The sequence below is a fragment of the Cherax quadricarinatus genome, chromosome 4, assembly GCF_038502225.1.
Source record: "Cherax quadricarinatus isolate ZL_2023a chromosome 4, ASM3850222v1, whole genome shotgun sequence".
Classification (NCBI taxonomy): Eukaryota; Metazoa; Arthropoda; class Malacostraca; order Decapoda; family Parastacidae; genus Cherax; species Cherax quadricarinatus.
The window spans coordinates 28115223-28140712 of NC_091295.1; the positions used below are offsets into that span (position 1 = coordinate 28115223).

The following is a 25490-nucleotide window of genomic DNA, read 5'->3' on the forward strand; positions in this document are numbered from 1 at the left end:
AAGACTGTTCAACTGCCTCCCAGCACACATAAGGGGCATTACCAATAGACCCCTGGCTGTCTTCAAGAAGGCTTTAGACAGGCACCTAAAGCCAGTACATGATCAGCCAGGTTGTGGTTTGTACGGTTTATGTGCAGCCAACAGTAACAGCTTTGATAATCATGCCTTGATCCATCATGAGACCTGGTCACAAACCGGGCCATAAGGGCGTTGACCCCCAACACCCCCTCCAGGTATACTCCAGGATATTAAGACGTAAAATAAACTATCCAAATGTGGTATTATTATATGGTGTACAGGAGGGCTCTGCTTAAACAGCAGATTAGGTTCCGCAGTTTGCTATTGCTGTTAAGCAAAAATTGCTTTAAATTAAAACAGCTTTTTTTTTCCTTTCAAATGCATATAAAAGTTTGATAACACATCTACACTAATATTAAATAAACAACAGAGTTAGGCTTAAAAAAATGTATATACAGTACACACATTATTTGCAATAAAATATTTTCATCATTAGCTTATAGTGAATAATGAACATATTTACTGTAGGAAGTTTCAATAAATAAAGAATGGGTATAACTGAAAATCACTGCATTGGCAAAACGCTGTAAGAGGAGCCTTCCCATATTTGCTAGTTGTGAATATTTTTTATCACAATATGTATGTTTTACATAATGAATAACACATAAATTACCTTTGTAAAGACCAAAGAAACTTTCGTTTCGAACAGTTTTCAGAGCACAGTCCCATGTTCCTGTGTACAGTGGCTTTTGACCTGGCTGGGGAGTGGGCTGAGTTTGCAATCGAACCTGCAAAACAAGATAGAACTCAGTAATATTGATATTAAAATAACCTTAATAATTATTCTAATCAAAACTAAGAGCTAAACCCACAAGGGTCATACAGACCTTTCATATAAGTACTGTACAGTATTGCCATTTGATAAAGTGTTAAGAGAGACTAAAACAGGAAATAAAGTACAAGTCAAAAAGAAATTACAAGACACATCAAATGTGTTTTAGAACTCTCCAACTCTGGTGCCTGGTGGTCGTCCTGGTTATTGCTGCTCGCAACTTGCTGCCCCATATACACATCACAACCTGACTGATCTGGCACACGGTAGAGGAAATTGTCAAGTTTACTCAGTATACCTCTCTCGACTTCTACACTTGTTCCAGCAATGTTTCTTATATCTTCTAGCAAGACGTTAAAAAGTCTCGGACTGCTTACATTGATACATGTTCTATTATTGTGCCCACATAAAAATACAGTACAATATATATGGGTGGAACATAGAGTCAATGCATTTGGCAGAGAGAGGCATTCACTGCTAGCCACGCACAACATTTATTGACCAAACGAGTACTGGTATTGCAACATTAAGTTTTACTGGAAAGAATTAATAGATGGTGCGTATGTCACCACTCTCCGTAATCCATCGCTGTGCTCTGCATACCAACTCATATTTCCCGAGAAAGCAGTAACCTGCAGCATCCTGACATATTTGGTGAATACATATATTACACTATTATAGTGCAATAATTTCTACTGTATAGAATTTAACTTATAAAATAAGCTTTGGGGAAAATGTTTTTTTTTTCGGATGGAATCAATTTTTATTTATAAACATCAATACAGTACAAGAGCAAGGTTACTGTGTGTTCTTGACTGATTTCCTATTCACCGTATTTCATGAAGTGTGCGTAGGAACAGAGGGAGGGGTGGGGGAATGTTTAGGGAAAGGAGTGTTTAGGGAAGAAAGTATGTGTAACTTACATTTCTGTGATGTGGTAACGTACATCTGATGTGATGATTTATGTACATAATGTGACATGTAGTGACTTACATGTCCATGACATGTGCATGTTTTAACATATATTTGACGTTTGGTTATGTACATGTGTGAGGTGTGGTGACACGTGTGGCATTTGGTTAATAGCTATATGGGTGTGACACGGTGAATTGCCTGTTTGTGAAGTGTGGCGACTTGCAAATCTACAACATGCAGTTATGTCTATTTGTATGACATAATGTACATTGAGTGCCATTAGTGGTGACTTACATGTGTGATGTGTTATGGCATACATGTCTGTTCACGTGTGTGAAGTGTGGTGACATTCATGTGTGAAGAGTAGTGACATGTGTGAACCGTAGTGTAGTGATATACGTGAACCGTAGTGTAGTGATATACGTGAACCGTAGTGTAGTGATATACGTGAACCGTAGTGTAGTGATATACGTGAACCGTAGTGTAGTGACATATGTGAAGTGTAGTTACATACATATGTGAAGTGTGGTAACATCCGTCAAAGCCCTTCATTTACATAACTAGACCCACCTTGAAGGGTCCAGATGGAAGGAAAGCAAGATTATATAGCGTCTGGGGAATGGGAATCATTCAAGGTTGATCCAAGGAAGGGGAAGATAAGTTCAATTCCTTATATCAAGAACGCTTCACCAGCATCACATTAGTCTCTCCATACAAACTTGAAGCTCGAATCCTACCGCAGTGTCCTAATTTATCTTTAAATTTATAATACATACCACTTTAGTATTGTTTGTAAATTTACATATACTGTTTTTCAATTCCACAGCAAGATCATTTATGTATATTATGAACAATAATTACGCCAGGACAGCCCTGGAATACACACGTGACATCCTCACCCAGAATCAGCGCCGGTTCAAAATTTGCCATTTCAACTCGAATGGCCTCTTCAAGGGGGGCTCCTTGGCGTGGTGAAGAGGCTCTTGGTCTGAGGAATTAGCCCTGTCGGTCTTCTTCCTCAGACCGAACCTAATTACCCCCCATTCTCCCCTCCCCTATCCCATCCTCCCCATCCTCCCCTTTTTCCATTCCTCCTCCTCCTCCTCACCCCTCCCTTTTGCCCTTCCTCTTTTTAGCCTTCGTGATTTCTCCCACAGGCGCGCTAGTTCCTAGGTAGGGGAAAGGACACCGGGGTCCATCCCATTCCGTTGAGGTTTCTTGGCGGTGGCGTAGTTTGCCGTGGAATCTGGATTGCCTAGGGATGTCCCGATCCCTCTCTGGTATCCCGGAGTAGCTTTGGGTGTCTTTTGGGCGACGGGTGTATCTCTGGAAGCCACCTTTCGGATTCCGGGGGTGGTGGCTGAAGGAGGTATGCTTTGTGGCGGATATCCGGCCGCCCTCTCTTTTGTCCACCGAGGTAGCTCGGCAGATGTGAGGTTGCTATCCCAGATTGCTGGTTTACTGGCATGAAGGGTAGGGTATGGCACGGGTTCCATGCTGCATCTGCGCTACTAGCGGTGTCGAGTCCTCTTGGGCGCGGAGGGAGATTTCTGGCCCTTTCATTCCTCCTAGGAACTATCCCTCCCCGGTCCCCCCTTTTTTTTTCTTTTTTTTGTTTTTATTTTCTTTTCTTCTTTCTTTTTTTTTCTTAAAAACAAAAAGAAAGAAGTAACCTAACCATGGCAGCCCTAGTCCATGAACCTAGTACCCCCGGGCCCCTTCTTGATACCGCACCCCGTTCTGACCCCGCCTCGTCTTTGGACCACTCTTCAGACATTCCTCATGCCTCTGTACCTATTGCCGGTGCTGTTTCCTCACCCGCTTCAGGTACTGAGGCCTCGACTGACTCCTTCGATTTATCAGACCTTCGCTCTCCTCTGACTATGCTTCCGGCCTCTCCCTCTACGGTGCGGCAATTTTCAAATCGCCGACCCGTTCCACGTCGGACCAACTCTGGTCCCACGCCTAAACGTCAACGACAATTACCTGCTGATGATACTTCTCCACCTTCACCTTCTCGTTCTTCTCAGAAACGATTGACACGTCCTTCACTACCTTTCCACGCTCAGTTTCAGACTGAACAGTGGACTAAATTCTTCACTTTACGACCAACTTCCTCTACTGCCTATCTTTCTGACCATAGTATTGGCAAGGCACTCCTACGCCATGTTGGTAAAGATATTTCTTTTCATGCTCTTAAGAGCGGTACGCGCATCATTACCGTACAGAATGCTACCCAGGCTCGTGAGCTCTCTCGTCTTTCCCATATAGATACTGTTCCTGTCACCCTTGAAAAACATCATTCCCTCAATTCTTGTAGTGGTACCGTTATTCTGCCCCATACCATAGTTCAACAAAATTTCCAGACATGTGGCACCGACATTCTCGAACAGCTGGAACTCCAAGATCTCCCAATCCTCAAGGTAGACACTTACGTTCTTCCTGCCCGTGGGCGGAGACGATACCCTAGCAATGTGGCTCGTTTAACTTTTGACAGCCGAGAACTCCCATCCTCCGTTTATATAGCAGGACATCGGTTACAAGTTCGAAAGGTGATCCCTACACCACAACAGTGTAGAAATTGCTGGCGATTTGGCCATCCAGCGAAATATTGCAGATCTATCGCCGAATGCCCAGTCTGTGGTGCCGATGACCATTCTAATACGTCTTGCAATCGATCTCCCTCTTGCCTTAACTGTCATGAGGCTCACCCTTCGTACTCTCGCCGTTGTCAGGTCTATTTAAACGAGCGGGAAATCCGTTACCTCAAAGAGACAGAAGGTCTCCCTTATGCCATGGCAGTTTCTCATCTCCGCCTCCAAGGGAGACTCCCACGTGTTTCTTATTCCCGTGTTTCAAAACGTCCCCCCACTTCTGGTATCCCATCTTCTACACCCACCTCTGTGGTTACCTCTCCCATAATCACTCCTGTATCTAATCCTTTTGCTGTCCTCGGCTCAGACGTCCCTACTTCAACGCCTCAGTCTAATCTCGCTTCTTCGAGTTCTCTCTTACAAGCCTCAGTATCGACGAGACCTCGTACGACACCTCTTCCCAATCGTCCCTCTACTTCTCAAAAGTCAAAAAAAGGTCCGGTAACACCTCCTACCCATCTTCCACCTCCTCATTTTACCCTCCCTGTCTCTGTCCCTAGTTCTTCCCCTCTCACTGGCTCGGTTACAAGTGCAGAGGTTCACCCTCCTCCTCGTAATGTACCTTCCTCCCCTGTTCCCTCCCAAGTTTCTTCCTCTTCTGCCACCTCCCAGGTTCCTGTCTCTTCTGTCCCCTGCCACGCTTCTCCAGTTCCCTCCACCCTTTCGCCCCCCCCTACCTTGGTACAGTCCAATACAGTTCCAATCTTTACTCATCCTCCCCCTACCATTCCCAATATTGTCTCCCATACGACATCTCTGAATTCCGAAACACTTGAAGCAATCTCTGAATATATTGCAGAGACCAAACCATCAATGGACACTGATCCACCTTCCGCTCTTTCTCTCTCCTCTGCTCCATCTGCGCAACTCCTTTCTTCACAGCGCACCGTTCCTTCGCTGCTTGAACATTTTCCACTACCTCCGCATGTGGACTTTTCTAACCCTTCTAGTCCGTAGGAACCCTTACCTGCGGATTTCAAGTATCTTTATCATTGCCAATCATGGCCTTTTTACAGTGGAATATACGCGGCCTCAGGGGTAATCGGGGTGAGCTTCAGATGTTACTCTCCCAGTTTGCCCCTGTTGGTGTTTGCTTACAGGAACCAAAATTACACTCTGCTGTTATTTCTCACATCTCAGGCTATAATTTGTTGTATTCTTCAGATCCTTTTCCTGATGGGACCTTTAATGAAAGTGCCCTTCTTCTCCGCACTGATATTCCGTACCATCAACTATTTATTCATACTTCGCTGCATTACACAGCAGCCCGTATCCACTTACATAGGTGGTATACGCTCTGTTCTTTATATCTCTCTCCTTCTCGGGCATTATCTATTCCGGATTTTGCCTTCCTTGTTTCGTCATTACCGCCACCGATTCTGTTACTTGGTGATTTTAATGCCCACCATTTCCTCTGGGGAGGGTCTCACTGTGATTCCCGTGGAATTCAGTTAGAGGCTTTTCTTGCCACCCACCCCCTCCATGTTTTAAATACAGGTACTCACACCCATTTTGATCCTCGGACTCATACTCTCTCTTGCATCGATCTCTCAGTTTGCTCTTCCTCCGCCGCATTAGACTTTACTTGGTCTGTTCTCCCGGACTTACATGACAGTGATCATTTCCCAATCATTCTTTCTTCCCCTTCATATTCGCCACCTCTTCGCACCCCACGCTGGCAATTTAATCGGGCAAATTGGAACCTTTACTCACACCTGACTGTTTTTAAAGAGGTTCCTTCTTCGTCCTCCATCGATGAGCTTTTACACCTCTTCTCGTCCTCCGTTTTCACCGCAGCTTCTCATTCTATACCCCAAACTTCGGGCAGGCATTCTCAGAAATGCGTGCCTTGGTGGTCTCCTGCTTGTGCTCGTGCAGTACGTTTGAAACGCGCTGCATGGGGCAGGTACCGGTACAATAGAACCACAGAGCGACTCCTTGATTTTAAACAGAAGCGTGCGATCGCTCGCCGTGTCATCCGTGACGCTAAACGCACTTGCTGGCGAGATTATGTCTCCACCATCACCTCTGCTTCCTCTATGAGTGCAGTCTGGAAAAAAGTACGAAAACTGAGTGGTAAATATTCTCCTGACCCGGCTCCTGTTCTGCGAGTTGCCGGTGTTGATATAGCAAACCCACTAGATGTTGCCAATGAAATTGGCAATCATCTGGTCCGTATTTCTCAGGGACTCCATCTATGCCCCTCATTTCTTTCCTCAAAGTCTGCCAGAGAGTTAGCACCCTTGGACTTTTCTTCTCTCAGAGAAGAACAGTATAATGTGCCTTTTACACTTCAAGAACTGGAGGCAACACTCTCAGCTTGTCGATCATCGGCAGCTGGGCCCGACGACATTCATATTCGTATGCTACAACATTTACATCAGTCAGCCCTTGCAGTCCTATTACGCCTTTACAATCTTATTTGGTCACAAGGAGTTCTTCCACAGCTGTGGAAATCCGCCATTGTTCTCCCTTTCCGCAAACCAGGCACTACGGGACATGAAACCTCCCACTATCGTCCCATTGCTCTTACCAGTGCAGTTTGCAAAGTAATGGAACGTCTAGTAAATAGACGTTTAGTGTGGTATTTAGAGACACACAACAGTCTCTCCACTCGTCAATATGGCTTTCGTAAGGGACGTTCTACCATAGACCCCTTACTGCGCTTGGATACGTATGTTCGTAATGCCTTTGCGAATAACCACTCAGTTATTGCCATATTTTTTGACCTTGAGAAGGCATATGACACAACTTGGAGGTATAATATTTTAGCCCAAGTCCACTCCTTAGGCCTTCGAGGCAATCTACCATCCTTCCTTAAGAACTTTTTAACTGACAGGCATTTCCGTGTTCGGGTTAATAATGTGCTCTCCCCGGACTTTGTCCAAGCTGAAGGTGTCCCCCAGGGATGTGTTCTGAGCACAACACTTTTTCTCCTTGCTATTAATGATTTGGCCTCTAGTCTTCCATCAAATATTTGGTCATCACTCTATGTTGATGACTTCGCTATTGCCTGTGCAGGCGCTGACTGTCACCTCCTTACAGTTTCTCTCCAGCATGCAGTCGACCGTGTTTCCAATTGGGCCACCACACATGGGTTTAAATTTTCCAGCACTAAAACCCACCAAATCACTTTCACTAGACGCTCTGTCATCTCTGATCATCCTTTGTACCTCTATGGCTCACGTATCCCTGAACGTGATACAGTCAAGTTTCTGGGCCTCCTCTTTGATCGTAGGTTATCCTGGAAACCTCACATTACCTCTCTGAAGGCAACTTGTCACAGCCGGCTGAACCTTCTTAAAACCCTTGCTCATCTTTCGTGGGGAGCTGATCGTCGAACCCTCCTTCACCTACATTCCACCCTTATTTTATCGAAACTTGATTATGGTGACCAGATCTATTCAGCGGCATCTCCTGCTACTCTCTCTAGCCTTAACCCCATTCATCACCAAGGATTACGTTTATGCCTTGGTGCTTTTCGCTCTTCCCCTGTCGAAAGCCTCTATGCAGAAGCGAACGTTCCATCCTTATCCGATCGCCGTGATGCCCATTGCCTGCGCTACTATGTACGCTCTCATGATCTCCGCAATCCTTCCATTTATAGAATGGTCACTGATATTAGTAGACATTCTTTATTTGTTCGCCGCCCCTGCTTACTCCGTCCCTTCTCTCTTCGCCTTCATTCGCTCTTGTCTTCTCTTCAACTACCACCTTTCTATGTACATGTAGCATCTCACTTTTCCCTACCCCCCTGGGAAGTTCCAGCTGTTCGAGTCTGTTCTTTCTCCCTCCCTTGCTCGAAAGCCCAACTGTCTACGGTCGCTTCCCGCTCTCTTTTTCTTGACCACTTTCACTCTCATTCTCATGCCATTGCTGTGTACACAGATGGCTCTAAGTCTTCTGACGGCGTAGGATTCGCAGCAGTGTTTCCGGACAGCGTCGTACAAGGGCATTTACTATCTTCAGCTAGTATTTTTACTGCTGAATTATATGCCATCCTTACAGCACTTATCCGTATTGCATCTATGCCTGTGTCATCATTTGTGGTTGTCTCAGACTCCCTTAGTGCTTTACAGGCTATACAAAAATTTGATACACCTCACCCCTTAGTCCTCCGTATCCAACTTTGGCTACGCCGCATCTTTACTAAGCATAAAGATATTGTTTTTTGTTGGGTCCCTGGTCATGTTGACGTACAGGGCAATGAACAGGCAGACACTGCTGCACGGTCAGCAGTACATGACCTACCAGTTTCTTATAGAGGTATTCCATGTACGGACTATTTTGCTGTAATATCTTCCCACCTTCACACCCGTTGGCAACAACGTTGGTCTACTATGCTCGGCAACAAACTTCAGTCTATTAAACCGAGTATAGGTTACTGGCCGTCTTCTTATCACCAGTGTCGAGGTTGGGAGACTACTCTCTCCCGTCTTCGCATTGGCCATACTCGTCTTACTCATGGATATCTCATGGAGAGGCGTCTTGCTCCTCTCTGTGAGAATTGCCAAGCTCCATTATCAGTCAGCCACATTCTGTTGGACTGCCCACTTTATCAACGAGCACGCAGAATTTACCTCTGTCGTCGTCTTCGCCCCGCTGTTCTCTCTTTACCTTCCCTTCTCGCTGATGGACCCACCTTTCATCCGGACTCTCTCATTGACTTTTTGACAACGACTGACTTACTCCACAAATTTTGATACTTTCAGCCCTTTCTACTTGTATCTCTTGCTACCCTCTACCCCCGTACTATCCCCTGCCCCGCTGTTTTCTGTAACCTGCTGATCATCCCCCCTCCCTTCTGCCATCCAATTCCCTTGCTTCCTTCCCTACCCTGCAGCGCTGTATAGCCCTTGTGGCTTAGCGCTTCTTTTTGATTATAATAATAATCAACTCGAATGGAATGTGCTGCAACCTTTTCAATCGACACGGCCACATTTAGCAAGCTTTCGTCAAGTTCGTCAAGCTCTGCTTGTGTTTCATGCATTCATGTGGCAATTGAATAATGGTTGAGGCGCAGGAGCTCATGTTGTAAAACTATGTTGTCCTGACCTGTACTGGAAATTCTGTGGTTTATAATAATATTCATGGTGAATCGTTAAACCCGTAAGGGTCATACCAGAACATTAGTAATAGTAAGTAATAAAGACTCACCCAAGGAAGAAGATGGCGTTCAGCAATCTTAACTTCTCTCTCAAAGAAGTGAGAGATTAAGCGTTATCGGTCTATACACTATTAATGTTTCTATTTCTTGTTATTAGTTTCCTGGCTCTTGGGTCATTGTTGTGCCTATCCTTGAAAACTAGATTGTGGGTGTCCTACCGACATTCCCTCAAGGTCATTCCTATCTCTGACCAATGAGAAAGAAGAGGTAATTTCTAACGCTCTCGTGGTACATTCGAGTCTAACTTCCAAATACTGTCTTACTCCCGATTACTGCCTTTCAGTCTCTCCTTCTCACTTATCAAGTCCACTCAGTATCTTGTACGCTGTTATCGTATTTCCCTGGGACTTATTTACTAATGTCTCCGTGTTCCGTTCTTTTAGCCTACTCTGCAAAATGTGTCTCATTACGAACCTCTGAAATTTTAGTTTCCTTATAAGCTTGATAAGGTGTGGGCCCCTCAGTTGCTGTATACTTTGACAGGTCTGATGTGCTGTCGAGTCTAGAATGGGTTCAATAAGGCTCCTGAATGCACTAGCTGGGGTTGAATTCCAGCAGCTATTTGTCTATCATTCCTAATCTATCAGTTATTTGGAAGTCGTTCTCGGTCTTCACCATTTTTTCATTCGTTATTAAATAATTAAAAAAATAGAAGTAAAGGACTAGCTTTTTTGATAAGTTGTTTATGTATTAATAGTGCCGTTTACAATGCTGACCCTTGTGGGAAATAAATTGCCACGTCTGCCCATCCTGATATATTCCTCCTAACCATCACTTGGTATTCTGCGATCCACTGTACCACAATTCGTTATTCGTCTGCTCTTCTCGTTTACGGATCAGTCTCTGGTGTATAAAATGCTTTATTACAACCAAGGAATATGCAGGTCAATCCATCCCTTTTTTCCTGCTTTGTTCGAGCTAACAGCTTGGAGGTAATTGTGTCTCAGACAAAATGCAGAGACGGTAAGAGTGGGGAGTAAATAAAAAATAAGGGCAAAACAAATAAAAAAAAAATCATCCCCAAATGAGACTAAAAACAATAGTTCTTACTTCAACTCTCGACCATAACTACTTTTTTTGTAGTAAATCGAAGCAAAAGTAGCAACAAAAGTTTAAATTTTATTAATAAAATTTCCAATTGCTGCTTGTGCCTTTATCAACAACTTGTCGGTATTTCCATGCTATATACTACTGTCACATGGTTTTGCAAAAAGTATTACGAGTTATGTTCCAGCTGTTGCTTGGTCCATTTGAACACCAGGAAAAAAAAATAAGGACCCCACGAAAGGTATGCGAGTACCTATGAGGTACTAGTACGCACCTTCATAGTATCTAGTGGATGTCCCACCACCACCGTACAAGCACCGCCAAATCCACCCGCCAGAAAGTCTTTGATACCGGAAACTGTTTTTTCCGGCATGGTCTCCACTATATATGTTAGGTCAACACGAGATAAATATGAGCCTGGTGACTATTTAGTCTGTCTCTATGCCTTAATAGATTAGCTGGCTGAGCCAGCCTGGTCACCTCCACTAACTCCATACAGGTGAGAGTAGAATCACCGGCCGGCCGCCTCAGCTGGTACAGTTGCCAGCTACCATCTTCAGTCTCACTTTCATTGTTAAGATTCTCCATGCTACATTACAAATTTTCTTAATGCTACTCGTTTATATTAAATAAGTCTTCTGATAGGATTTTAAGTTACGATACAGTCTGGAATGGTATTAACAAAATTGTAAAAAAAAAAAAAAAAAAAAAAAAAGACGATGTTGTGCACCCAAGCTTACCCGCAAAGCATAAGAGTTCATCAAGAATTGGACACATGTTACAACCTAATATCTACATTTTAGAAAGCCCGATGAGAGATATAAGCGTGTCCAATTTATGTTAAATAGCATATACCTTATACACTGAGTATGAACTAGACGAGGCTATCGCCAGGGGCAAGGCCACCGCTCAAGAGAAGGACGGTATTATCTCTGACATCACTGATTATCCATGTTAGAATTACACAACACGAGTTACATTATAAATCAGTTGTCGTCGTGAATTATACCGATATCCAAACTACGTAATTTTACCCCACACCTCACTGACTAGACACCTATTGGAAAAAGACGTGTGCAACACACGGGCACCTTTATTGTGAAGACGTTCAACCAGCAACTCTATCAATAATACTGCAAACGGGGGAAGATGAAGTTCAGGTGATCAGTCCCCCAGCCTACAGTGAACACCTAGAAAGGTAGTGTTACATCTAAAAGGGTGGTGTTACACCTAGAAAGGTATTCAGTCCAAGTCTTCGTGAATTTAAAGATGCTCTTAGATGGAGACTTGTATACTAGCCAGGAGAGGCAAAGACAACGTCCCAGGTAGGCGGAGCCCATTACTGGAAGTTGTTCATTTTATTAGTCGTGAGGGGACCGCTAAACCCGTTAGGGTGATACAATTCCTGGCCCAGTTCAAGGAATTGGAGCACAGGTACAATTCCTTAGATCAAGAGCCACTCACCGGAATAAATAAACTTCCCTTGAAGGGCTAGTGAAAGCAGGTCATGCTAAAAGGTTAAGCAAGTGTCCAGTTTTAGGAGAATTCTCTGGAGCATCTATTTTAGACTCGTTAAAACTGTTTGACTGAACACCTTTCCAGGCTGAGGGGTTGGTCACATATTACTTCTCCATTTCCACCGTCTCCAACAGATTTCATCAAGACTGATCACCTTACACTGCTTCATGTCCTTCACCTTCTGCAGTATTATCCCTCTGTATTAAATTCAAGTTAGATACACATCATTATTATTTAGTGGAAACGCAAAAACCCGTAGGGGTCATTCAACACCTGAGACATGGGAAGACATCAGATTCGATCCAAGGAAAGGAAGGGAAGGGAAGGGCAAGTCCAATTCCTTGGCTCAAGGACTCCTCACCAGCATCAAGCAACCTCCCTTGACACAGCATAAATCACAAGATTTCATGAAGATTTTGGTGTCCAAGCAAAACATTTGGCAATAACGGTTTCCATACTGTTTGTTTATTTTAATCGGCTAATAAAAATTTCTATATTATTTGTTTCTTTTACTTGCCCTTTCAACCGTACAAAGAAACAAAGGTCACTTCTCGGCCCCTAAAATAAAAATAATAATAACGCTGCTATAAAAGTCTCCTAGCCTCCATCCCCTTTCCAACAAGATAATCACCCACAAGTCCCCCCCCCCAGCATAGAAATTCTGGTGCCACACCTGAGGCGAGGTCTACGACCCACTGTGACCTCGGTGCTCCTCTAATGCTGCCACAGACAGGATGAGCTACAGGTGCACAATAAAGTAGCAGCTCTGGAGGGGGGAACAAAGCAACACTCCATTACACATTAAGGAGACAAATAATTAGAACGTAAATAACAAAAAAAGGCACAATACCGTGACTGGAACGATACACAAATAACCTGCACATAGAAGAGAGGAGCTTACGACGGCGCTTCGGTCCGACTTGGACCATTTACAAAGTCACACTTACCAATCCACCCCTTTAAACCCTTTGGGTACTTAAAATACAAATTACTACTGTTGGTGTTTGCAGTGTGTTAACTCAGCCATCAGGTTGGTTGATGTGACAACTGGCGAATATAGTGGTCCAGTTTCATCTTGAGAAATTCTTGAGAATTAGAACGTAAATAACCTACGAGATCTGGTCTGAAAGTGGCTAATAATGCCAAGAACCACTGACATACGTAACCTGACATGGTCTCTCACACCATTCAGTAGGTCACCGTAATTTGTTCGCCCAGCAAGAACGTTTTATCTCAATATAACCTAACCCAGAAATTTGCTGCAAACTGTAAAGATGTTTATGGGAGTTAAGAGGATACGTCGAGGAAAAGGAGGGGAGGGGTCTATTCCCCAGTTGCAGAGATTCAAGCCTTCATTTCACTAAGTTACATACTACAGAAAATAACACGATACACACACCTCCCATGGTGTGTCCAGTGTTGCAATGCTACCCGTAACTGCAGCGAGGCTATCTCTTATAAGTTATCACCGTAGACACCACTTCTGACTGATGGCTATACCTGCTCTTAGTGAAGTCAGCCAGTTATGGTCTGACTGGTTCTTCCTCTCAATGCAGTCAGTCATAGCCTGGCTGATGACTGTAATTTCTTATTCTCAGTGCAGTCGCGTCATGATTGATAGCTGCAGGTACCTTCTCTCAGTGCAGTCATGTCCCGATTGATTTCTACAAATTACTTCTTTCAATGAAGTCAGTCATGCCCTAACTGAAGACTACAAGAGTTTGCTCTCAATACGGTCAGTCATGTCCTGACTGATGGATACAAGTTCCTGCTCTCAGTGACTTTCCTTGTTCTGCTGTAACATCACAATGATTCAGGACGAACTGAAATGTCAAGGTTTCTTCTTTAAAGTGTTGGTTCCTAAGTGTATGTTAACTGTAAGGTCATGTATACATGACGACACATATGCAAAGTCATGTGTAGAATAAGGGAAATATACATAGTACATATATAAAGTGTGCAGGAGACTTGCACAAGGCTATGTGTACCAGACTAAATTAACTTGATACCCGCACAAGCCATGTGTACATGAAACCCACAAAGTCATGTGTAGTATGGGGGAGACCCACACAAGCTTGTGTGGACACGAGACACATACAAGGCCATGTGTAGTGTGAATGAAAATTACAAAAGGTCATGTCTCGATGACACACAAGGACATGTGCAATAGGCAAGGTGAGACTCACAGAAGGCCATGCTGTACCTGTGACCGATTTCTAGTTTTTTTTTTCTACCCTCTCTCTCAGCCTGGCTTCCTTGTTCTTTGCCTGGTTAACCAGGCTGTTTCTTATATTAGGTTAGGTAAGATTCGTCAAGAAACAGGTTGTTTCCTAACGCGAATCTTAGTCATATGATGACCAGCTATTGGAGCTCTTTGTCATCTGACCGAGGCCTTCCACTGGCTTACCAATCCACCCCTTTAAACCCTTTGGGTACTTAAAATACAAATTACTACTGTTGGTGTTTGCAGTCTGTTAACTCATCCATCAGGTTGGTTGATGTGACAACTGGCGAATATAGTGGTCCAGTTTCATCGTGAGAAATTCTACGCTTCTTGCCGCAATATTTCTGATATGTACTCTTAGACCACAGATGTCGACAGTGTTCTCTAATTATGATAATGCTACCCCTGCTTTCACTGGGTATATTCTACACCTCCCATATCCCCCTCACTCCTCTCATACCCGAATTGTCATGACAGTATCCTCCATCGAAGTCTGCAAGATTCCAAGCAGACATCAACCAAATCTTTAAATGGGCCGCATAAAACAATATGAAGTTCAATGAGAAATTTTAATTACTCAGATATGGAAAACTTGAGGAAATTAAAACTTTATCAGGGTATAAAACATTCTTACCACACATTAGAGTGAAAAACTAATGTGAAAGGCCTGGGAGTGATAATGCCAGAGGTTCTCACCTTCAAAGACCACAACAATGTATCTACCTCATCTGCTAGAAAAACGATAGGATGGATAACGAGAACCTTCAAAACTAGGGACGCCAAACCCATGATGGTTCTCTTGAAACGTCTTGTTCTCACTAGGCTGGAATACTGCTGTACACTGACTGCCCCCTTCAAGGCAAGTGAAATTGCTGACTTGGAGAACGTACAGAGAACTTTCACGGCACACATAAGTACGATAAAGCACCTAAATTACTGGGAACGGTTGAAGTCCCTTGATTTGTATTCAATGGAATGCAGGCAAGAAAGATACATGATAATATACAATTGGAAAATCCTAGAGGGATTAATACCAAACCTACACACGAAAATCACTCCCTATGTAAGCAAAAGACTCAGCAGGTGATGCAACATTACCCCAATGAAAAGCAGGGGTGCCACGAGTACACCAAGAGACAACACAATAAGTGTCAAGGCCCCAAAACTGTTCAACTGCCTCCCAAGATACATAAGGGGTGGATTACCCATAGAACCCTGTCTGTCTTCAAGAAGGTGCTGGACAGACACCTAAAGTCAGTACCTGATCAGCCAGGCTGTGGTTCATAATTCGGTTTACACGAAGCCAGCAGTAACAGCCTGATTGATCAGACCCTGATCCACCACGAAGCCTGGTCTCAGACCGGGCCACTGGGGCGTTGATCCCCGAAACCCTCTCCAGGTAAACTTCAGGTAGTGTTCAGATTTGGACTCTACTGCTAAAATATCTTTCATGTACAGTATGCTAGATATAACTAGTTATTTCTCCATCCTCCATTCTAGGGTACATTTCAGATTCTTAAGGCATTTCTAGCTGATATCTCTACTACTCTGAAATGAGCTGTGAGCACAGAATATGAGATGCGAGAGCACAAGTGGAAGTGATTTGAGTAGTACTGTCATTGGCACGATTTCGTTTTTGTAGATTGTCATTATCCACCTAGTTATTCTTCTGGCTTTGTTCTATTGGCCTTGTGTTCTCTAATAGGTCATCAAACATTATTCTCAGGTCTTTTCCATGTTTCTTTCATTCTACATGATGGTCTTCCTTTATTTCGTATGCTGTGATTTTTCTGAGCTCTTCATTCTTTCCATATTTTAACAATTGGAATTTCTCACCACTGAATGTTGTTATTTTCTTTTGCCCACTGGAAAATTTCAACAATATCTGTAATTTTTCTGTTTACTGAGGCGGCTTCATGCTTATTTTGGTTGTGTCTGCAAAGGATACAAGGCTGTGGCTAGAGTTCTTTGTGTGTCTGCTAATGAGGATGAAAAACAGTCAAGGTACCTTGAGGTACTCACTTTTTTACTTTATCTACAGTAGATTTTGTTCTGTTTACCATTTCACTTTGTATTGTTTGTTAGAAATCTGAATATCCATTTCCCTACTTTTCCTGTTAAAACTATTGACTTTATTTTATGTTTTATCACTCCAAGGTCACATTTGTCAAATGCCTTTGCAAAGTAAGTGTACACCACCTTCCTTGCTATTCAAAACAAAGGCCTTGAAATGAAGTTAACCTATAATATAATGGTGTCCACAATGTTGTGAGAGTTCCCTTAAATCAAATCAAGCATCCAATTAACATTTAAGAGCTTTTGTAGCTGATGATAGACAAGGGAGAAAAAGGTGCACTGAAGAAAAGTGAAAGACTAACTAGGTGAAATGATCAAGGAGTCTATTACTGGTGTAGTAAGAGATTTACCAACTGGTTGCTATTCCAGTAGTTCATGAAACCTTAACAAAGAAAAAGTTTACAGTGTAAAATACTTGTACACATATTAACATCCACAAGTTATAATTAACCTTCAAATATAAAAAAATATATATCAAACTAATAAGCACAGGATAAAAAAATACATGTATGTATAAAACCACAGTTTAACAGAGCTCAATTTGTTGGATTTCAAAAAAGACAAAATCCGATGGGTAAAAGATTTCATTATTACTGCTACTTCAGAGTGGCCAGTAAACAATTACTCATTTTGTTTTTGCCAGTGCACATTCAGTAGTAGTCATTCACTCTCTGTTTACCCTATATTTACAGTGTTTATACTGTACTAAAAGATAATGATAAAACTTAATTTCTACAAAATATGGTTTACAATTTGCTGGCTTTATAATACATTCTGATTAAGCATGGTCTCTGAAGATATTGTTGGTGTCAAGAGAAAGCACATAATCTGTTAGTCAGAAACTTGAACTGATAAAGAAGTTGGAGTCTTACGTACCAGTGATCTGCATGTGTCAAGAATAGGGTGCTCATGGCTTGATTGGTAGTGTCCTCAGTTCACACACTAAGAGTCTGATATAGATTCCTGGCATGGGTGAAAAGGTGGGCATGTTTCCTTACACCTGCTGCCACTGCCCACCTAGCAGTAAGTAGGTAACCTGGGTGTTTTCTGACTGTTGTGGGTTGCAGCCTGGGAAGAACATTAAACTAAGTTGCCCAAAATGCTCTGCATTACCATGGGCTTTCTACATGGCATGCCAATGATGTCAACTAGAGCTGTATCAGTTGTATCGTATACGTTTAGAAATAAAGATTAGTGGACCCCCGCATAACGATTACCTCCGAATGCGACCAATTATGTAAGTGTATTTATGTAAGTGCATTTGTACGTGTATGTTTGGGGGTCTGAAATGGACTAATCTATTTCACAATATTTCTTATGGGAACAAATTCGGTCAGTACTGGCACCTGAACATACTTCTGGAGTGAAAAAATATCGTTACCCGGGGGTCCACTGTATTGTTATTTTATTATCATTATATCAATGCATGAAGGACACACAACATTTGATCTAAAGTTTAATGTATCTACTATCAGAAGAGGTTCATCAGTTGGTGATAAGAATATGAAAATCTGCAAGCTAAAAATCTTAAAGAATCAGTGTAAAAATGGCATGAATAAACAGAGAAGTGGAGGGGACTACTCAAACCATGGTCCGTGTTATTAATGGTCTGAATGTTTTTCATTTTTCTAGCCAGTATTTCTTTTATTTTCATTCTTGAGAGCGTCTGGAACCTTTGAGAAGTTTCACTGTTGTTCATCTTCATCTGTAGAGGGAGTGTCTCTAACTTTCATCTTCACTTTTTTTCTTAATGATATGTATCAGGAAGAGGAATTACCAATATATCCCTGGCTGTCTTCAAGTGGGAACTGGACAGATATCTAATGTTAGATATCACGGCTGTGGAGTCAGCACATAAAACTTTTGACTCCAACTCCTTTAATTATATTTTACCAACTCCAACTCTGACTCCAGTAACTCAAGAAATGCTTCAACTCCGACTCCACAGCCCTGGTTTATATGATGGATTGTGTGTGGCCAGCAGTAACAGCCTGGTTAATCACAACCTAATCCATTAGGAAGCCTGGTCAAGGATTGGGCCGAAGGGACATTGACCCCCAGAACAGCCTCCAGGAAGAATACATCTGGTGCCATTGAGCTCACCCTCTCAAGAAAATACAAAAATTTGTTACTTGTACTATCTTTGCATCACATTTCAGTCATGACTTATTTGATTGCAGTTAATGTATTTACTGGTGAAGTGGAATTTGTTAAATATACTGACATGACAGGTTGCTAGATGTCCTCTGTACCAAGATACTGTGGAGCTGATGAGTCAGACAGTACAGTGGACCCTCGGCTAACGAAAGCATTGCATAATGTTAAATCCGCCCAACGAAGCATTTGAGCGTAAAAATTTTGGCCTGGCTAATGATGAAAAACTCGCCCAACGTGATTCGTTGCAAACCTGTCCATCCAGCCTGAGCGCCTCAGCTGCCCTGCTGTCATTGTTTACAAGCCAGGGTGGCCAGTTTCATGCATACATTCGATACATTTTGTATTATTCCATTGTTTATAGTGCTTGTAACTGCTAAATAAGCCACCATGGGCCCAAAGAAAGCTTCTAGTGCCAACCCTGTGGTAAAAAGGGCGAGAAATACTATCGAAATACTATTGTACCATGGTCAGCTGCTGCTGCACCACTGTCAGCTGTTGTTGCACCATCGTCAGCTGTACTACTCGAAGATGTGGAGAAACAATTAACCCCAGAGGGTTAGCCACCCAGGATAACCCAAGAAAGTCAGTGTGTCATCAAGAACTGTCTAACTTATTTCCATTGGGGTCCTTAATCTTGTCCCCCAGGATGCGACCCACACCAGTCGACTAACACTCGGGTAAACAGGAAAAAAATGACTGGAACTAGTGCTCATATTGGTGAATTTAAGGCCAGCAAAGGTTGGTTTGAGAGATTTAAGAATTGTAGTGGTATACGCAGTGTGATAAGGCATGGCGAAGCTGAAAAATTCCAACCCCAACAAGTGTTCAATTGTGACGAAACAGGCCTGTTCTGGAAGAAAATGCCAAACAGGACCTACATTACTCAGGAGGAAAAGGCACTCCCAGGACACAAGCCTATGAAAGACAGGCTAACTTTCTTGTTTTGTTGTAATGCTAGTGGGGATTGCAAAGTGAAGCATTTACTCATGTATCACTCTGAAAATCCCAGAATGTTCAAGAAAAACAGTGTCTCATCACTCATCAATACTCTTCAATAAATGTGTCATTTTAACATTTATTTATATAGTTATTGTGTATGTCTCATTGTTTTCCTTGTAGGGAAATATGTATTTCATGAAAAAAAAATTTTTTTTAATACTTTTGGGTGTCTGGAATGGGTTAATTGGATTTCCATATTTTCTTATGGGGAAAATTAATTCGGCTAACAATAATTTCGTCTAACAATGAGCTCTTAGAAACGGATTAATATTGTTAGCCGAGGGTCCACTGTATACATTTATTATAATGGTATTTGTCTGGCATAGCAACACCACAGTACAGTGGACCCCCGGTTAACGATATTTTTTCACTCCAGAAGTATGTTCAGGTGCCAGTACTGACCGAATTTGTTCCCATAAGAAATATTGTGAAGTAGATTAGTCCATTTCAGACCCCCAAACATACACGTACAAACGCACTTACATAAATACACTTATATAATTGGTCACATTCGGAGGTAATCGTTATGCGGGGGTCCACTGTACTTTGATACAGAGGACATCTATAACTTTATTGCTGTACCACTAGTTATAAGGGTCTTGAGAGAGACCTGCCTTGCATGGGCCAGTAGGACACCTGTGGTGTTCCTCAATTTATATGATCTGTCTCCTATGCCACCATTTCCAAATCCATCACCTCACTTCAGGTCCCAGTATAAAGGTCCCATTCTCATGCTTCACCTTCACTTTGATCAAGATAATGAAGCTGAACACATTTCAAAGACTGAGGGACTGACCACTTTAAAAAGTACTGCTTGAAGGTTGAGGGATTGATCACTTTACCTCTGTGTCTCCACTGCTTTTGCTGTCTCCAATATTTGTTACCTTTGTATTTAATTAAAGAGGCCAGCAGAGCAGGCATAGCATTTCAACAATAAAGATGCCCAAATGTTGTATGTGTGTCTTACTTAGCTATATAGAGTATACTATTTAGGCACAGATGGATATCATATAGTCTACAGACAATCACAGAAGTGTCCAATATTTTAAAACATAATGCAAATCATACAACAATGAAATGGTAGCAAAATGAATTCCAGGGTAGTTAGAATACAAATAGGCACAATGATTGTATAATGAATTATTAAAATTTGTTAGTTTATACAGTGCTAAAAAAGTAAGCTAGAAGATACAGGTTGCCCTGCAGATTTGCTTTAGGCAAAATCACTGTAATGTGATGTTCTGTTTCCACTAATAATTCTGTGTATGAGGCTAAAGTTTAAAGGAATATGCAAGTAAAGAAGCACTGCAAAAATTATAAATGATAAAGGTAGCAGACAATAAAATACCTAAAATTAATAAAGTTCAAAATGTTGCCAACAACCTGTGTTCAGTCTACTGCCTAAAATTTTTGAAAGAGTAGGAAAGTGAAACCAACATGATACTAGGGTTAGTAAGCAATCTGAAACACCCACTGTATTAAATCTGGCATCAAAAACCCCTTTTCTCATACAATACAGTTACTGTGTAAAGGAATGGAATTATCTAGATGTATCAAAGCAAGTAGCAATATCAACAAATACCAAGCTAAAGTTAAAGAACACCAAGCTGGTGAAGCTGCAGAAATGAAGAAGAATGACTTTACTAAATATATACTACAATACTGCACTACAAGTACAATAAGCAATGTGCAAGTGAAGATTTGTTGAATAAGTAAGTTTATTCAGCTACAGGTACACATAAATACAGTTACATAAATAGTCATACATAGCAGCATATGTGCGGATTACCTAGGATAACCACCCCCCCCAAAAAAAAATATCAAAGTGACTTAATTCCACCGGAGTCCTTGATACTTGTGTCCCAGGCTTTATTAACCCTTTCAGGGTTGGTGCCGTACTAATACGTCTTACAAGCCAGGACTGGTGCCGTACTAGTACGCGTAAATTCTAGTGCCTTCAAATCTAGAGAGAGAAAGCTGGTAGGCCTACATATGAAAGAATGGGTCTGCGTGGACAGTGTGCGCGTAATAAAAAAAATCGTGCAGCACACAGTGCATAATAATAAAAAAAAAACTCAGACTGTGTTTTTGGTTTAAAACAGTGACTTTGCAGTGTATTTTTGTATGGTATTTATGGTTGTATTTTCATTTTCTTGGTCTCATTTGATGGAACGGAAGATATATTACAGAAATAGAGATGATTGTGATTGGTTTCACAATGACAAGTACCTTGAAACCGAGCTCAAAGTAGCAAAAATGTTAAATTTTTGCCGATGTTCAAGAGTAAACAAATCACGCCACGCGTCCAATACATGTCAACTGGCGAGTCTACTATTCTTTTATAAGTGTGCTCATATTATTTATACCATTTTTACAATGATGCAGTAGTACACATAACAGTAAATCTTCTATTTTTTGTGAGACTAAAAATTCAAAATGGAAAGCAAAAGTAATGTAAGAGGGGCCTGGAGACGTGATTGATGAACAGATAAAATGTTACTTTGGTGCCAGGAATGTCTGTCTTGTTTATTCTGGACCATCTTTTGAAATTGGCATCTTTTGAAATTTGTGTGAAATTGGCCAAATTGCCAAATTTTGACTGCTTTATTGGGTAGTTGAAATTAGTAAGTGGGCGGTTTCTTGTGCTCATTCAATAGAACAAATGGAACTCTAGCGAAATAGCTATGATTTTAGTAGACCGGAACATTAGAATTGGTCAAAAATAGGGCTCAAAGTGGGTGAAATCACTGATGCGTAAATATAGTAGAAACTGCTAACTTCGCGAGAGCATAATTCCGTAAGTTTTCCATCAAATTTTATACTTTTGGTGTCATTACGGTCAGAAAAAGATTCTCTTATCATTTCATAAGAAAAAAAAAATTTTCCAAAAATATTTTGACCCTGAGAATGAGTTTGGGAGAGGGCTTCTCAACCCTTAAAGGGTTAATACATACTGTTACACTACTTGAAGTTAAATATATGACAATAATCAATGTTTGATTTACATTACAAAACATGTTCAGGTGTTTTAATTAGCATGCCCATCGAGATAAGTGACTGTGTTAGACAATATATTTGAATACTGAGCGCTTAACCTGCATGTAGACATAATCGGCAAGAGTTGTATAATTTCCCGTACACTATTACCAATGTTACAAAAGTAGCCAATTGTGAACTTGTTGCATATGAAACCTTAGTTCAAGACTTAATTTGTAACAAATTAATTTATAATGTAGTATGCACATGTGTTTTTTGTGTTACTATAGCTACTTCATTATTTTTTGATTTCCAAAATGAAATACTATACCAGCATTTGTGTCAATACTAAGCACACTGTCTGCACCTGTATTACCTACAAGGTTTATAGTAGTTTGTAAACTTAATCTCTCTCTTTCTCTCTCTCTATCTCTCACTCAGTCACTCACACACACACACACACACACACACACACAAGGACCTAGTAGCGGTCAGTGAAAAGGCGGGGCCAGGAGCTGTCTCTCGACTCTTGCAACCACAATTAGGCGAGTGTGCGCACACGCACACACACACACACACATACACATACACACACACACACACACACACACACACACACACACACACACACACACACACACACACACACACACACACACATGCACACACAAAAGTAGGCAGACATATACAGCCAAACACTGTAACTTACATTATTTCTACTGGGGATATCATCATACAATGTAGGTTTGTGTTAATATTTGTATCAAATGTAAACTAACGTTTGTAAAACCAAAATCATAAGTAACTTGTGTACTTATAAGTTAATATTGAGTTCAGAGGGTCAAGTTTTTCATTAATGTAAATTTCCCAATATTAATTAGGTTTATGAGGAAAAACTTTTTGTAAATGCAACTTAACCTAACCTATTATTATTATAAAGGGGAAAGCACTAAACCCATATAATTATACAGTGCCTGTGAGGGCATATGGAAGGTATTCAGGGTCAATTCAGGGAAGTGGAGCACAGATCCAATTCCCTAGATCAAGAGCCCCTCACCAGCATCAAGGAACCTCCCTTGAGGGGTTAACCTAACCTAGAATTCTATACCTAGGTTATGCTAGGATGTTAATTTTATTCTGCCTACCAATAGAAAGATAAAAGAGATAAGATTTTATTAGGATTTTTAACCCAGAGGGTTAGCCACCAATGATGACCCAAGAAAGTCAGTGTGCCATCGAGGACTGTCTTATTTCCATTGTGGTCCTGTAATCTTGTCCCCCAGGATGCGACCCATGACAGTCAACTAGCACTCAGGTACCTACTTATTGCCAGGTGAACAGGGACAGCAGGTGTAATGAAACATGCCCAAAACCACTCACCTGTGCCGGGGATCAAACCACGGACACTCGGTATGAGGCGAGTGCGTTGCCAACCTAGCATAAGTTATAGGTATGATCAAAACCGAGTCCCTAAACCAAATAAAACCAGCATCATCAGCGTTACATTTACCTTGATAGTATCTAGAGGATGTCCAGCAGCCACCAGGCACATCCCTCCAAACCCCCCTGCTAAGAAGTCCTTGGCTGGGCTGACGGCAGGCATCCTAACCTGGCTAGGCAGATACACCTAGAATAAACCCCCTCACTAATAAACCCGGCTAGATATGACACTACCAGCTATCTCTACCTAGCTAGCTAGCTAGACACAGCTGATCCTCTCACAACAACTCTCCCGGCTCTACAGTGTTACCAGGTCCCACCACCAGGCCACTCCTCTTATATAACCTTTGCCACTATTATAAATCATCCCTACAAGGTGGTGCCACCAGGCTAGCCAAGAGCTCTTGATGTAAGGAATTGGAGCTTAGATTCTTGAAATAGAAGGTTCACGCACGGAGTACAGGTTATATGCATGTTTGTTTATGAGCTGCTGGCCAGCTTGGCAACACAATATACAGTGGGTCCCTACAACTCACGATGATGATAATAATAATAATAATAATAATAATAATAATAATAATAATAATAATAATAATAATAAAATAATAATAATAATAATAAAATTATAATAATAATGAGAAGAAGAAGAAGAAGAAGAAGAAGAAGAAGAAGAAGAAAAAGAATATTATTTCGACCTCTGGGAGATATGAGAGAGGTATCTCTATATGTCATAAGCCTAGCCCCTCTACCTCAGTGCACATAAAAGGGTGGCCATGAATTACTCACGCAGCACACTTTCTAAACAGTTCATTACTTAATAATAATAATAATAATAATAATAATAATAATAATAATATATTTACTTCAAGTACAAGTATCTTCACCAGGTGATGGATATGTGGGGCAGCGGGCCTCCATCAGTAACAGCCTGGTTGACCAGGCAGGCACCAGACGATCCTGGCCGATGGCCGGTGGGAAAATTTGTGTGGACTGCCTCCAAGTGAGTCGCCTACCCTGGCAAACTCTGTTGACACTGAGCTCTGAGGTGGGTACCTCAGCCTCACAAGTGGCTTATAGGACAGATTTTCACAAATGATTGATGTTGCAAGAAAACTCGCCTGCATGCACGTATAAAGGACTAACTTACTTGGTGTTGCAGCATATATCCTGATCTTCAACTTCCCTAAGCTTAGCCTTAGCCCCTTTGGACTTCCCCTCAGAAACCACGTGCAACCGGGAGCCTTAATTCCTGCAATATTCAATCGTTATTAGTGTCCTGCCTGCACCTCAGAAATTCCTATATCCAAGAGGGTATGTATCCCCTAGTATAACTATGCAGACACAGACACTAGCTTCCAGACTGCCCTGAGACACTGGTACTTACTGGGCATGCACTGCCTGTTGCACACCGGTCCCACAGATCAAACTCACAATTCTCCCCAGACACTGGCCAGAAATCTATGAGAT

The 25490-nt window shown here is 41.8% G+C and overlaps 1 protein-coding gene across 2 annotated transcripts in view; it reads right to left on the bottom strand.

Moving 5' to 3' along the window:
- colt (carnitine/acylcarnitine carrier protein colt, mitochondrial) overlaps window positions 1-24357 on the bottom strand; it is a 42611-nt gene extending 18254 nt beyond the window's left edge. The window contains exons 1-2 of one of the 2 annotated variants that reach the window (XM_053770803.2): window positions 24094-24357; window positions 692-806 (exon numbers count right to left, since the gene is read on the bottom strand). In XM_053770803.2, coding sequence (XP_053626778.1) covers window positions 692-806; window positions 24094-24186 — 208 coding nt within the window. In that variant the 5' untranslated portion in view covers window positions 24187-24357. Of the gene's footprint in view, window positions 1-691; window positions 807-10907; window positions 11138-24093 lie in introns of those variants that run through there. The other variant, XM_053770802.2, reaches the window with a different exon arrangement.
- Window positions 24358-25490: the final 1133 nt, after the last annotated feature.